At 54.0% G+C, this 13,786-nt stretch overlaps 1 protein-coding gene across 1 annotated transcript in view; it reads left to right on the plus strand.

Moving 5' to 3' along the window:
- CYB5R3 (cytochrome b5 reductase 3) overlaps positions 1 to 13,786 on the plus strand; it is a 28,721-nt gene that overhangs the window by 9,822 nt on the left and 5,113 nt on the right. Inside the window, exons 3-8 of the mRNA XM_077914241.1 lie at positions 2,606 to 2,678; positions 3,069 to 3,175; positions 5,697 to 5,826; positions 6,308 to 6,391; positions 6,613 to 6,698; positions 11,579 to 11,678. Coding sequence (XP_077770367.1) covers positions 2,606 to 2,678; positions 3,069 to 3,175; positions 5,697 to 5,826; positions 6,308 to 6,391; positions 6,613 to 6,698; positions 11,579 to 11,678 — 580 coding nt within the window. The remainder of the gene's footprint in view (positions 1 to 2,605; positions 2,679 to 3,068; positions 3,176 to 5,696; positions 5,827 to 6,307; positions 6,392 to 6,612; positions 6,699 to 11,578; positions 11,679 to 13,786) is intronic.

The raw sequence follows: 13,786 nt of genomic DNA on the forward strand, positions 1-13,786 counted from the left end.
GCTCTATCCCACAGAAGGCCAGAACAAGAGAGATCCCTCAGGACTTTTGGGTTGAAACACCCATTTAACAGATGGGAAAACAGAGGGCAAGAGAGTACCAGGGGAGCATTGGACATCACACTGTGGGTTAGGGGTGGAACCAAGACTCAGACCTACCCCCACCTTGATCCCGGGTGTTTCCCATCCCAGCACCTTTTCTTCAAGCTAATGACTCGTCCCCACCGCCACAGTCATCTACTCAGAGCCAGGTGTTTGTTGGACCCAGGTATCTTCCACATCTCTCCTGCCGCCCTTCTGGAAGGCCTATTCCTGCCCTCCCAATCGGATCCTTTTCCTTTTCAAACATCGGATCATGATTTAAAACCATCCTCTCCTTTGCCTTGCCTCCCTCCAACAGCTGCTCTCCCTACTCCCCCTCATCAGAGCCCCTCCTTTGTGCTATTTCTGGCCACCGGCAGCTGCCTCGGAAGGGGTGTGGCAGGGAAAATTGAGTCATGGAGCAGAGAAAGTCACCTACCAGGCCCTGAGCCCCGGGTCCCGGCTCCACCCTGGACTCCACACAGAGTCTCAGGTCCCGGGGCTCTGGGTGGCTGTTCCAGACGTGTGCCTGTTTTCATACCAGGAGGGCACAGACAAGTCAAAAACCACAGATAAGAAAAAAAAAATCACCACTTCCCAGAGGTTTTTACCAAGCTTTATCTTCTCCACGTTTTATATATATTTTAAATTTTCATTTTCGTTCCAGAAGTAATCTATGATTGATGTGTGCTCATAATAGAAATTCTGCGTGTGAACTACTAACACCCTGTGTGTCGCATCCCCCGCCACGCTGCCCCTGTGCAGAGGGTCCCATTCGTGGGCCAGTGTGAGCCTTTTTTGGGCATCACATTCACGCATGTGATGTGTGGAGTTTTAGGTCTGTGTATACATACTTACTCTCACTTTTTTCTTAACCTGATTTTTTTACCCAGCCATTCCACATGGACACCTGATCATGTCTACCCCAAAGCTGGTTCATTATGTTTGATGACCATCTAGTATTTCCTCCCAGGGATGTCACACAGTGGACCCGCCATCAGTCCCTTTTGATCGAGCCTGTGGCAAATGTCTTAGCAGTTAAATCTGCCCCCTCCCCGTCGTAGCCTAGTGGTGGCTTTTGGAGGTGCTTTTTGATATTTTTGCTACGCTCCCCCAGGGGCATAGGGAGGCCCCCACTGCTTGCCTTTTCTGGACCTGCTGACCCTCAGGGTCCCCCTGAAGCTCTGGGGGTCCGCTGCTCAGCTCATCGTGGCCAGCAGCCTCCTGAACGCCAGCACCGAGCTGAGCCCTGCATAGATGTTAGCCCCGTACCTTTTGCTGTGCCCTGTCCCTATTAGTGTTTTCCAGCACAATAATTATCAGTGCCCTTCCCTCATTTCTGTGCTGCTTCCAAAAATTGTCTGGCGTATTTTCTGACCCTGAGCCCCAGGACTAATTGATAATCCTGGAATCCATTCCCAGGAGGTCTGGGGGCAAGGTTTCTGGGGGAGGCAGCTTCAGGCCTGGGCTGCTGGGGTGGAGAGAGCGCTTGTTGCCAAGCCCTGTGTCCTAAGTGGTGGCTGGGCTCCGGCTTTCTGAGATAGGCCACCTGGCTCTGCTCATGCACTTCAGGGACACTCAGAATGATGCTCTATTCCTTTGGAGAAGTCTGTTGCCCTCCCTCCAGGTGACGGCACTATGTCCATCCGTGGGCCTTGACACATCACCTAGTCTTGTGTGGACATGAACTGGTGCTGGACAGCTGCCACCCTTCTGAACGGCCCTGCATACCCGGCTGCAGGGGAGACCCCACAGGGGCTTCAGGGAGCTAGGGCATGGGGTCTCTTTGCAGCTCAGACCACAGCTTACTGCGGGAGGCTTGCCTTCCCTGGCTTTGGTGTAAGACCACTTAATAGGTGTCTGGCTCCCTCCTCGCTCCAGCCTGGCCCTTAACCAGCCTCTGCCCGACTCTGGAGGGGAAATGGCCCCCACCTGCCCACCCATTGGCCACGCACAGGGTAGAGGCCTGGCTGGGGGGGGTCTTAGCTGTGGCCATGACCTTTTGGGCAGTAGGGCTGGCATGCCTCCTGCTCTGTGCAGCCTTGCTGTAGTCATGGCCATCCCATTTCTCGGGGGGCTATTAGTGTAGTCACCAGCCCCCCCTCTTGTTTCCCAGGCCTGGGCACGTGGGCCTTGTGTCCTCTCTGACCCTAGTTTGCCAACCCAGGGCCCAAGGTCTTCCTGCTACCCAGGACACTGCCCGAGCTGATGGCAGGGATGGATCCTCCCTCTTGCCCCCAAGATTTTCTGGGCCATCTTGCAGTCTCCCTTTGGGATCCTGAGCTCTTTCCCTACTCTGATCACTTTGCTGTGTGGCTCTGGGTGGGTCATTCCCCTTCCCTGAGCCAGTGAGAATGGAGGCACATGCAGTGTGTGGCTGACTCCGGTGCCCTCACACTCGTGTGTGCAGATCGTGTGTCACATGTGGCATCAGTATCCCTTCTCAATGACATGGGATGCGAGGAGCTCTGAGATCTGGGGGCCGCTTTGCCGTGGGTGGCATCTAACAGCTCGGGCCTCTTTGCAGGTTATCAACCATGACACCCGGCGGTTCCGCTTCGCTCTGCCGTCGCCCCAGCACATCCTGGGCCTCCCAGTCGGTGAGCGTGGCCCTGCCCCTGCCCGAGTATAGCGGGGTGCTAGGTCAGAGGTAGGAGCTTTGCACTTCAAATAGGGAGAGTGGGGAAGGCTTCAGGGACAAGGTGACAGCCACACTGGACCTTCAAGGATGAGTGTCAGAATGAGAGGGGAAATCCCTGGTGTCCCTGGCAGTGGCACCAGCAGGAAGTAGCAGGTAGGTGTGGCAGCAGGAAGCTGGGACAGAATGGGAACTGCTGTGGGGGCAGGAAGTGGGCACTGGAGCCCAGGCGAGGCCAGCCTTTGAGGGCAAGGTGGAGCACAGAGCAGTGGTTGACTAGACCGGGCGGACCCTGCAGAGATAGTCGGTGGCCCTGTCAGGACTCCCGTAATCACCCCTCCTCATCCTGCAGGCCAGCACATCTACCTCTCAGCTCGGATCGATGGAAACCTGGTCATTCGGCCCTACACGCCCGTCTCCAGTGACGACGACAAAGGCTTTGTGGACCTGGTCATCAAGGTGAGATCTTGGGGCCGAAACCGTGTTGGCAGGGGCGACCGCATCCCCTGGAGTCCGCTCTCTGAAGGCCCAGTGCTCCCTTGCACCTGGTTTCTGAATGAGTAGCAAACTGGAGTTTCTCAGCAAAAGCCAAATGTGGAGGTTTGGCAGAGGGCAGGGTCTGGGGTTCAGATGAGTGTCTTCAACTAAGGACAGATCGTCTGCACAAGAGAGACCAGTAATGTTGACCAGCTCGTGCAGAATTCACTTTCCTGCTCTTGGACCAGCAAAGCCTAGGACACTGGGTGCCCTGCTCCATTACAGTCAGTCACACGGCCTCTGGGACCAGCTGGTCCTTTCCTGAGCATGTTTCCCTAGGAAACAGCCCAAAGGCCCCTCAAGAGTAGTGCGAGGAGCTCAGGACCCTTGTCTGGAGAGCTGGGAAGCATCAGGATGGAGGTGGGTGCACACCGTGGAGGAGATGCAGCCATTAGATCAGAGGGACACAGAACAACCAGCAAGGATCTTCAGAATCACTCTGGGCGCCTGGGTGCCTCAGTTGATTGTCTGACTCTTGATTTCGGCTTAGGTCACGATCTCAGGGTCGTGGGATTGAGCCCCAAGTCGGGCTGCATGCTGATCCTGGAGTCTGCTTGAGATTCTCTCTTTCTCTCTCACTCCCTTTGCCCCTTCACCCTTGTACACATGTGCGCTCTCTTGCACGCATGCTCCCTCTCTAAAAACAAAAAAATCACATTGAGTGGAAAGAGAAATGACAACCATAGCATAGTATGTGTTTGTGAAAATTAGAAGCACAAGCGTTACTGAACAATCCACGTTCTCTGGGGATCCCTGGGTGGCTCAGTGGTTTGGCGCCTGCATTCAGCTCAGGGCGTGATCCTGGAGTCCTGGGATCGAGTCCTACATCAGGCTCCTGGCATGGGGCCTGCTTCTCCCTCTGCCTGTGTCTCTGCCTCTCTCTCTCTCTCTTTCTCTCTGTCTTTCATGAATAAATAAAATCTTAAAAAAAAACACACACACAAAAAAAACCAACAATCCACGTTCTCAGATTACATGTCCAACAAATGTGAACCAGCCCCAGGCCAGTGGGGGTGGGGAGTTGGAGACCCTCCCAGTAAAGGCCCAAACTGCCATGGGCACCCCAGTTCAGCACTCCTGGGGCCCAGGCTTGCTGTCCTAACTGCAGTGTGTGGCGTCCCCGCTCACAGGGGCTCACAGGGGCTCGCAGGGTCCTGGCGTGATACTGGGTCCATGAGGGCAGGAATGGAGCTGGACCTGGGTCCCTCCTTAGCTTGGTGTCAATAGATAAGATTGTACTGAGTGCCTAGGCCCAGGTCTTTGCCTGGAGAGTGGACACTGAGACTAAGTACCTGGAATGGCACAGAGTGGGGCGGATGGAGTGATGGGAGCTGCTCCCCCAGGCAGGTGACAGAGAGGTAAGACATGGAGGCCAAGGAGGCGTTGACCAGACAGAGGATGGAAAAGGACCTTCCCAGTGCAAAGGCCCCTGAGGTCAGAAGGAGGCTTGAAGACCTATGCAGCCAAAGAGCAGGAGCTTCAGAGGACAAGAAGGGGAGGGGTGCGGGGTGCCAGGCAGTGCCTTGGGGGCCCAGTAAAGTTTGGGGCTTTGTCCAGAAGGAAAGGGAAGGTGGTGAGGTTCGAGCATCTGTTCTTGTTGGAATCACTCTAACCGGATGGGGAGAAGGTGTTGGGGGGATTTCAAGTAGAGGATGGGAAATTCAGGAAGACCAGGCCCCTTCTGGCTCAGAGACCTCCCTCCCTGCTCCCCATTGGCCCTGGACAGAGGTCAGAGTCCTGGCCTACACATAGTTCTGCCCCCCTCACCCCCCATCCCTGCACTTCCCCCACGCTGACACTTCCCCTGTGCTGTAGCCAGGATGAGCTCTTCTTTCCCCCTGAGGCCAGGCCTTTTGGGCTGCCTGTCCCTCCCCAGCCACTCTTTCTTTGCCCTCACTCCTGCTGGCCCCTTGAGGCCCACCACTCCCAGCCCTGGACAGGGTGAGCCGCTCACCCTCCGTCTCCCCATCTCTTTCTCCTAGCACTTCCTCTTCCAAAGGGGACGTCCCAAAGGACAGAGAGGAAAATTGCTCCAGGAACACTGTTTTTATGACACTAAAAGTGGAAAGAACTGAACATGCACAGGAGGGACGAGGCTGAGCCCAGTTCCCAAAGCCTTTTCTGTGCGGGCAGCGTGGGAATCTCCCATCGGGAGGGGCACAGAGACAGTTCTTGGCAGAACATGAATACATCAAGCCCTCGGCTTGGTTGCCTTGTTCAGGGGGCAGACATTTTGTGTTCGGAGGGGACGTTAGGGAGAGGCAGACTCCTGGGGGCCTGGCATGCAGATGGGTGAGTCTAGATGGGTGGACGGGGCACACGGGAGAGCCACACACAGGCCGCAGAGAACCCCAGAAGAGGAGGTGCTTCCTTCCCTCTGCGGCCCGAGCTCACCCCTATGACCCTGGGAACCGGGCCTGAGGACAGTGGGTGTGTCTTGCAGGTTTACTTCAAAGACACCCATCCCAAGTTTCCTGCTGGAGGGAAGATGTCCCAGTACCTGGAAAGCATGAAGATTGGAGACACCATTGAGTTCCGGGGCCCGAATGGACTGCTGGTCTACCAGGGCAAAGGTGATTTGGGTTGGAATGTCCTAAGGCCCCGGCAGGCACAGTGAATGCTGGGTGCAGGCCCCAATCCTGCTGCTGTCTGGGTGGGTGACCTTTGTTGGGTACACAGTCTCCTCTGGGGCCTCAGTTTCCTTGGCTATGTACGAGGGAAGCTGGCCAGCACAAAGGTTGCAGACTGGCTGCCCACAGATCAGCTTTGTTTGAAACTAGGCAGGTGAAGGCATTGAGCCAGAGCACCTGTGGCTCCCCAGCCTCACCACTGCCCCCCACACCATCTGTGGTGGGAACAAAGGGCTCATCCACCTCCTCTTGGCTGGTATTGCCACCATCCCATCCTCTCCCTGCCCCCAACTGGCTGGGGTTGTGCGATGGCCGCCCACCCCTCAGACCCCCACAGCAGGGGCAGGTGCTCCAGCCCTCCAGCCCCAAGCATGGCATGTGTGAGAGCGGGGTCTCCTCAACTCCTTCTCCCTTCTCTCCCCAGGAAAGTTTGCCATCCGTCCAGACAAGAAGTCCAACCCCATCATCAAGACGGTGAAGTCTGTCGGCATGATCGCCGGAGGAACCGGTATTTGAGCCCGAGACCCTTGTTGAATCCCTGGCAGGCAGATGTCATGGGTTACGGTCAGGTCAGGTCAGGGCATGGGATTGGGCACAGATTATAAGCAACGGGAGGCCAGTTGTCTGGGCCCCACCCCTCCACGTCACCCCATGTCTGCCTGGCACTAGGTGTGTGTGTATGTATATAGCAGGTGCTCACTCAGCGTGTGGGGGGCTGCTGTTTTGCAGGCATCACCCCGATGCTGCAGGTGATCCGTGCCATCATCAAAGACCCACATGACCCCACCGTGTGCCACCTACTATTTGCCAACCAGGTCAGTGGGTGTTCCTGAGTGATGCAAACTGGGCTGTTGCAGAGAGGGAGCGCAGGGCCCTGCGAGGCACCCCTGAGGGGGTCTGTGTGGTTGCATGGCTGAAATGTGATGGTGCTCTGAGCATCTTGAGCACAGGCAGCCTTCCTACGGTTGGTGGGGGTCAGGCTTTTCAGCCTAGAGCCCATGTCTGACCTGAGTGGGGCTGCTTCAAGTGCTGAGGGATAAGGCACCTGGAGCATTCCCTTCCCCTGGGATTTGCTCCCTGGCTGCTTTCTCAGAATCTCAGCACTCACTCCACAAACAGAGTTAGGAACCCAGCAGTGAAGTGAAGGAATGCTGGCTGGGATGGGGCTGGCCTGGGGCTGGAGGGGCTGAGAGCACCGCTGCCTGCAGGCCTGGAGCTGGGGGTATAGGGACAGAGTTTGGAATTGGTCTCTCTGACTCCGGAGTGTATGTCCTCCACCCCACTCCTGCTGCCTGCCTGCCCTGGCCTGTTGTGTGGCCTTGGACAAACCACTTTCCCTCCCTGGGCTCTGCTCCCTCACTGTGGAATTAGCTGATGAAGCAGGGTCATCCCAAGGATCTTTCTAGGTTCAATGTCTTATTGAATATGTGAATTTTGCAAAGTAGCTTCCCTTTGGGGGAAAGCCAAGATGAGACACCTGTCCTCCAACAGCATGGGGGCCATGCTTAGGCCCCCATATCTCTCAGATATGGTTCAGGTCAGCTTGCCCGAGGCCCCATCTGGCCCAGGCATCTGTGAGGTCCTTGGACTCCCACAGCTGCAGGAAACTGCCCTGAGGCCAACTGGGGTGGCTTTGACGAGGCCTGGGGGGTCGGAAGAGCCAGTAATTCAAGCTGGTGGGGATGGAATGGGATGGGGTGGGGTAGGGTGGGGTCCGGTGGGATGGGAGGCTGGTGGTGCCACTTAGTGCTGCTGGGTTAGTCTCTGGAGGCCATCAGCCCGGTGTCACCTGTACAGGGGATCCTCAGGCCTGTTAGCCCACTAGCCAGGGTGGTGGGATGCTTCACTTTACAGCTCTGAGCTCAGACACCCAACAAGTGTCTCAGAGGAAGTAGAGTGGGACTAGGACTTGAGCCAGAGCATATTTTATGAAAAATAACTATTTTAGAAAATATTGTCTCGTTTTACATGTTTGCAAGCCTTTGTGTTGTCTGGCTTAATGGAAGCGGGCTGGGTTCCATACCGCTTTTGCATTTGGTTGGGGCAGTGTGGCAAGTTGCACAGCCTTTGGAAGTGCCAGTGTGCACTCGTGATGGCAGGAGAGTGAAAAATGCAAAGAAAGTGTTAGTATTATGTGAGGACAGCATGTCTATACACCACCAAGAAAGTTTTGAGAAGAAAGAATAGCAAGGAAGAATCAAGCCCGCTGGTTGGTGCCAGTAAAGCATCAATGATGGGAGCAGTGGTTCCTGAGCCACACGTGACCGCTGGGCTTACTGGACTTGATGCATTTCTGGGTGACACAATGGAAAGCCTAGGCTGCTAGACTGTGCTGGAACATGCCAGAACATGTGGCTCTTTACATTTAAGTTAATGAAGGTTAACTAAAATTTACAACTCACTTTCCCGGCCTCAGTAGCCACATTTCATGGGTTCTGTAGCTACCTGTGGTGCGTGGTGACTCTGTGGGATAAGAGATCTAGAATATTCCCACCCCTGTCATTGCAGAAAATTCTGCTGGACAGCACCGGCCTAGAAACAGGCCCAAGTATATATGAGACTGTACAGGTGGTGCGGGTGTCGTCTCAAACCCGAGGGGAGAGATGAAAGGAGTGTTGGGTTAGTTGCTATGAATTTGGAAAATAGCAATAGGGGATAGATCCCTACTTTAGCCTTGCAGTAAAGTGAGGTTTAGGTTTAAAATAAACATGTAGAAGTGAAGGGTTAGAGGTGCTTGGTGAACATTTTTATGAGTATAGAATGAATGAATGAGGATAGGCAGTGTAAGCAAGACACCAGAGGAGAACCCAGCTGCTTACAAGTGAGAAAACACCATAAATAAGGTAGATAAATAGCAGGGGGAAAGATCCATATGGCATCACCAATATAGAAAGAGTCTTTTCATGGGCAGCCCCATGAGCCATAGGTGGCTCAGCGGTTTAGCACAGCTGTCAGCCCAGGGCCGGACCCTGGAGACCCAGGATCAAGTCCCATGTCAGGCTCCCTGCATGGAGCCTGCTTCTCCCTCTTCCTGTGTCTCTGCCTCTCTCTCTCTGTGTCTCTCATGAATAAATAAATAAAAATCTTAAAAAAAAAAGTATTTTCAGACTAATAAGATATAACTTGAGCCAACGACAAACTCACCTTTTTTTTTTATAAGATTTTATTTATTTATCTTGAAAGACATAGAGAGAGGGGCAGAGACATAGGCAAAGGGAGAAGCAGGCTCCCAGGACCCGAGGATCATGACCTGAGCCAAAGGTAGACACTCAGCCACTCAGCCACCCAGGAGTCCCAAAAACTTACCTTTAAAATAATAAAAAAGGGATGCCTGGGTGGCTCAGTGGTTGAGCATCTGCCTTCAGCTCAGGGTATGATCCCGAGGTCCTAGGATGGAATCCCACGTCAGGCTCCTTGCGTGGAGCCTACTTCTCTCTCTGCCTGTGTCTCTGCCTCTCTTTCTCTCTCTGTGTCTCTGCCTCTCTCTGTGTGTGTCTGTCATGAATAAATAAAATATTAAATAAATAAATAAAATCTTTAAAAAATAAAATAATTTAAAAAATATATAGGCACCTGGCTAGCTCAGTCAGAAGAGCATGCAACTCTTGATCTTGGGGTCGTGGGTTCGAGCCCCACATTGGGGGTAGACATTACTTCAAAACAAACAAACAAATAAGGGCAGCCTGGGTGGCTCAGCGGTTTAAGCGCTGCCTTCGGCCCAGGGCATGATCCTGGAGACCTGGGATCGAGTCCCACGTCGGGCTCCCTGCATGGGGCCTGCTTCTCCCTCTGCCTGTGTCTCTGCCTCTTCTCTGTGTCTCTCATGAATAAATAAATAAAATCTTAAAAAAAAAAAAAAAAAAAAAATAAATAAATAAATAAACTAACTTTAAAATAAATACTTAAATAAATAAAACGTGAGATTTACTTTCCATCCATCTGGCTGGCCAAGATTCAATGGTCATTACCCACTGGCCCAAGACTGGGCACGCTGCTGGTGTGTGAATTACTGAAACCCACGTGTATTGAATGCCTTACACTTTCTGAGATTTATCTAAGGAACTGGTAAGGCAGTGATGGTCAGGGAGACATTGTTTATGAAGGAGGGTGTACAAAACGATTTAAATGCCTTTCAGTGGAGAACAGGTGGTCCCATTGTTCAGCCCAAGCTGTGCAGCTGGTAAGGGAAGCATTGGTGCTTGGAGGCTGATGACACGCTATGGCGTGTTCTTACCTTAGAAAAGCAGGTGGCAAGGTGGCCTGCGTGCCCAGATCCCATTTTTATTAAAAAGGAAGTATATGTACTTACTAGAAAACAAAGTCTAAAAGATAAACAATTCTAGCCCTCATTATTTCTGAAGACTATTGGGATTTTTCTTTACTTCCATATTTTTGTATTTTTTACACAGAGCTTGTCCAGCCTGAGCCTTGGCCCTGTCCTCGATCAGGACAGGAGGGCCCACTACCCCACTTAGAAATGGGAGAAACGAGGGGATCTGGATGGTTAAGTGTCAGTTAAGTGTCTGGCTCTTGATCTCAACTCAGGTCTTGATCTTGGGGTTGTGGGTTCAAGCCCCACATTGGGCTTCATGCTAGGCATGGAGCCTACTTAAAAAAAAAGAAAGGAATGAAAAAAATGGAGAAACAATCAATATCCTCCTCCCTGGGACCCGCAGAGGCTCATGCCTCCTGCCTGCAGCGGAACACTGAGGAGCCAGGACTTCAGGGTCCTTGAGAGAAGTACAGCTTGAGCTGGGTCAGTCCCTCCTGCCAGCAGGACGGTCTCTGTGCAGCGGGTACTCAGGAAATATTAATCGCTGTGGCTTCAAATTATCTGTCCTTTCCTACCCATCCTCGCTGCAATTAGCACCCTTAGTCCATTTTGCTGACCATGTCGAGATGCCGTCCTGCCCCTGGGAGCAGAGAGTTCTTTGGTCCTGAGTTTATAACAGTCCCATGGGGTCAGTCATACCACCCACTGGCCTGAGGAGCTCCTTCTGTCTGAGTGACCTGGAGACACGTGAGACAGAGGGGCCATGTGAGGAGTAGATCGCTGAGGCCCCTGGGGAGTCCAGGAAGGCTTCCTGGAGGAGGTGATACCAGGCTGAAGGACAGGGCCACGTGGGGCCAGCTGGATGAAGCCGGTGGGAGCAGAGTGGGGAGCTGTAGGCCACAGCATGGGGGAGGCTGTGGAAGGAGCAGGTGTGGTTTGGGGAACAGTTGTCTGCATCTCCTGACTTAAGGATGTGCAGCCTGAGATGCCAGAATGTAAGGAGGCTTGTCTTTGGGATGAGGGACCTGTCACTGGAACCACTTGCTATTTTAAGTGGGATGGTCATGGTGCAGGTTTTGGCCTGTTTCTTTCCGGTCTTCCTGGTTATGTAGTTGACTGTACCTGTCTTTAGCTGCTGGCCTCCTCCAGTCCCTGTCCTATCAGGACACATTCCCCACCGCGGTAGAAACCGTCTGCAGACCCCTTTGTAATGAGCATCTGCAGCTTCGAGCCGCTCCTCAGGTGAGATGGGGAAAGAGGGGCGTGCGCTCCTAGGCGTCTGGGCCTGCTCCGCCAGGCTGCTCTCCGGCCAGCTTTGCCAAGCACGTGGCCCACGGTGGCCGGGATGATGAGCCATTTGGGCGACAAGTGTCTCCAAGGGCAGCCTGTCCTGACCTCTGGGCCCTGTCCCCCCCTCCCCAGACTGAGAAGGACATCCTGCTGCGGCCCGAGCTGGAGGAACTGCGGAATGAACATTCTGCTCGCTTCAAGCTCTGGTACACAGTGGACAAAGCCCCGGAAGGTGAGAGACGGAGGCGCTGAGTGCGCTGGGCTGGGTGGGGGTGCTGGGCCTTCTACCTGCATGGTCTCTGAGGGTGCTCAGGGTGGCCTGGGAGAGGGAGATGGTGCAACCCACCTCACAATGAAGGAGAGATCAGAGAGGAGAAGTAAGCGTCCCACAGCACATGGCTAGAAACACACCACCGGAGCCCAGGCTTGAACTTCCGTCCTCCTCCTCCAGAGCCCAAGGCCTTCCCCTGGCTGCACTGCCCCCTGCTGGACAGAGAGCTGGCCTTCTGCCCTTGGTCCAGGGGCTTACTCTGGGTGGGGGTGGTGGGGGCACAACTGCTCCCCCTGTGCAGTTTGTACCCTGTAAGGTACGTTACACCATTTTCTCCCCAGACATCAGCCCTGGGGGGTTGGGGCGGGGCTGACATACAGTGAACCCCATTCTACCCATCCACTTTGCCAAGGTCATGTAGGAGGCAACAAATGAGGACTGCCCACAAAACCTGAGATGAGGCCACCCTCTGGGAGTTAAATTCTGTGTCATCCTCCTGCTTCAGGTAGAAGCGTAATTTGCTCTCTGAGAAAAGCAGTAGCTCAGGCTTCTTGGTCTGTGGGACTGATGATGCTCGGCTCCAGGGTCTGGAGACTGTAGGGAGCGGAGCAGTCCTTCCATGTGACTGCAGCCCTGTCGGTCAGGCCCTTCCACATGTCAAGAGGAGCAGGGACCTGCATCTTCACAGGAAACTTCTAAATGTTGGAAACTGAACATTTTTGAAGCATCCTTGTGGGCACCAGCATTGCTTTGCCTTGCTTTGCCTACTCCCCTCCCCAGGGCCCAGGGTCCCCCAGGGCTCAGCCTGGTGTGGGGAACATGCCACGTCCACTTCCCCCAGAACTGAGCAGATGGGGCCTTGGGGCAGCGCCCATCGCAGGAACTGGGGCATCTGGGCCCATCCCTGTGAAAGGAGCCACCCTTCTGGGTCAACCAAATCAGGTCCTGGGCCTCTTGGCCAAGAGCTAGGCTGGGGCCTGGGTGGACTGCGGACCTCACCAGCAGTGCCCTGAGGTGTGTCACTGGCCGGCCGGCCTGGGCCAGGCCATCTGAACTTGGCTTCCTGTTGGCCCCTCTGCTCTTCCTGCAGTCAGCTTGGCCCTGTGATGTTGCAGTGGGAGAAGATGAGCAGGAAACAGGTTTCTTAGCAAGTTATAGAGCCGAGTAGCAGGTGGTTAGCGAGACCAGGGATAAACAAAGACAAAGTGCAGTTGACCTTGGGCAACACCAGGATTAGAGACACTGACCCTCACCCCCATGTAGTCAAAAATCTGCATATTACCTTTGAGTCCATAAAAATTTAAGAGCCTGCTGTCAACCAGAGCCTTATCAGTGGCACCAAGAATCAGTTAAACACACCTATTTTGTATATTACACATTGTATTCTTACAATGAAACTGGGCTAGAGAGAAGAACATGTTATCAAGAAAATCATAAGGGAAGTATATTTATAGGACCGTACTGTCCTGATGGCAAAAGCTGCACCTCTGCATGGACCTGTGCTGTTCCCGGGTCAACTGTAGTCGGGCAGGGGCGTCTGGAGGGGGCCACTGAATCTGTGTCTCAGTCAGAGGTGGGAAGTTTGCTCGCTGCTGGTTGCAGTTTCCGATAGGGTGGTGGGCTGGGTTCATCACCCTTGGGAGCCTTCTGGTCCCTGTGGCCCATGGGGAGGCCCCGGCACTGACCCCTGGTGGTGGCACATGGCGATGCCACCACTGGAGTGCTGGCTCCTGGAGACTGAACAGTGACCCAAGGAGGACTTTGGGCTGGGTGGTCTAGCATCTTACACTTTACCATTACTCTGACCCAGCGTTCAAGAGGAGTGGGGGAATTGCTACAGTGTTAGGTAAAAGCTGAAATTCTCGGTGCTGAGAAAGATCATGGTAACAGGCCGGCTGGGCTAGCGTGGAACTAAGAGAAGGAACCAAGAAGTAGGGCTGCCTCGCAAATGCAGCTGACCCGTGTTCCCCCCCCGAAGCCCCCTTCAGTACACCTTTAAAGACAAATACAGGGATCCCTGGGTGGCGCAGCGGTTTGGCGCCTGCCTTTGGCCCAGGGTGTGATCCTGG

This window comes from Canis aureus, chromosome 11, assembly GCF_053574225.1.
Source record: "Canis aureus isolate CA01 chromosome 11, VMU_Caureus_v.1.0, whole genome shotgun sequence".
Taxonomy (NCBI): domain Eukaryota; kingdom Metazoa; phylum Chordata; class Mammalia; order Carnivora; family Canidae; genus Canis; species Canis aureus.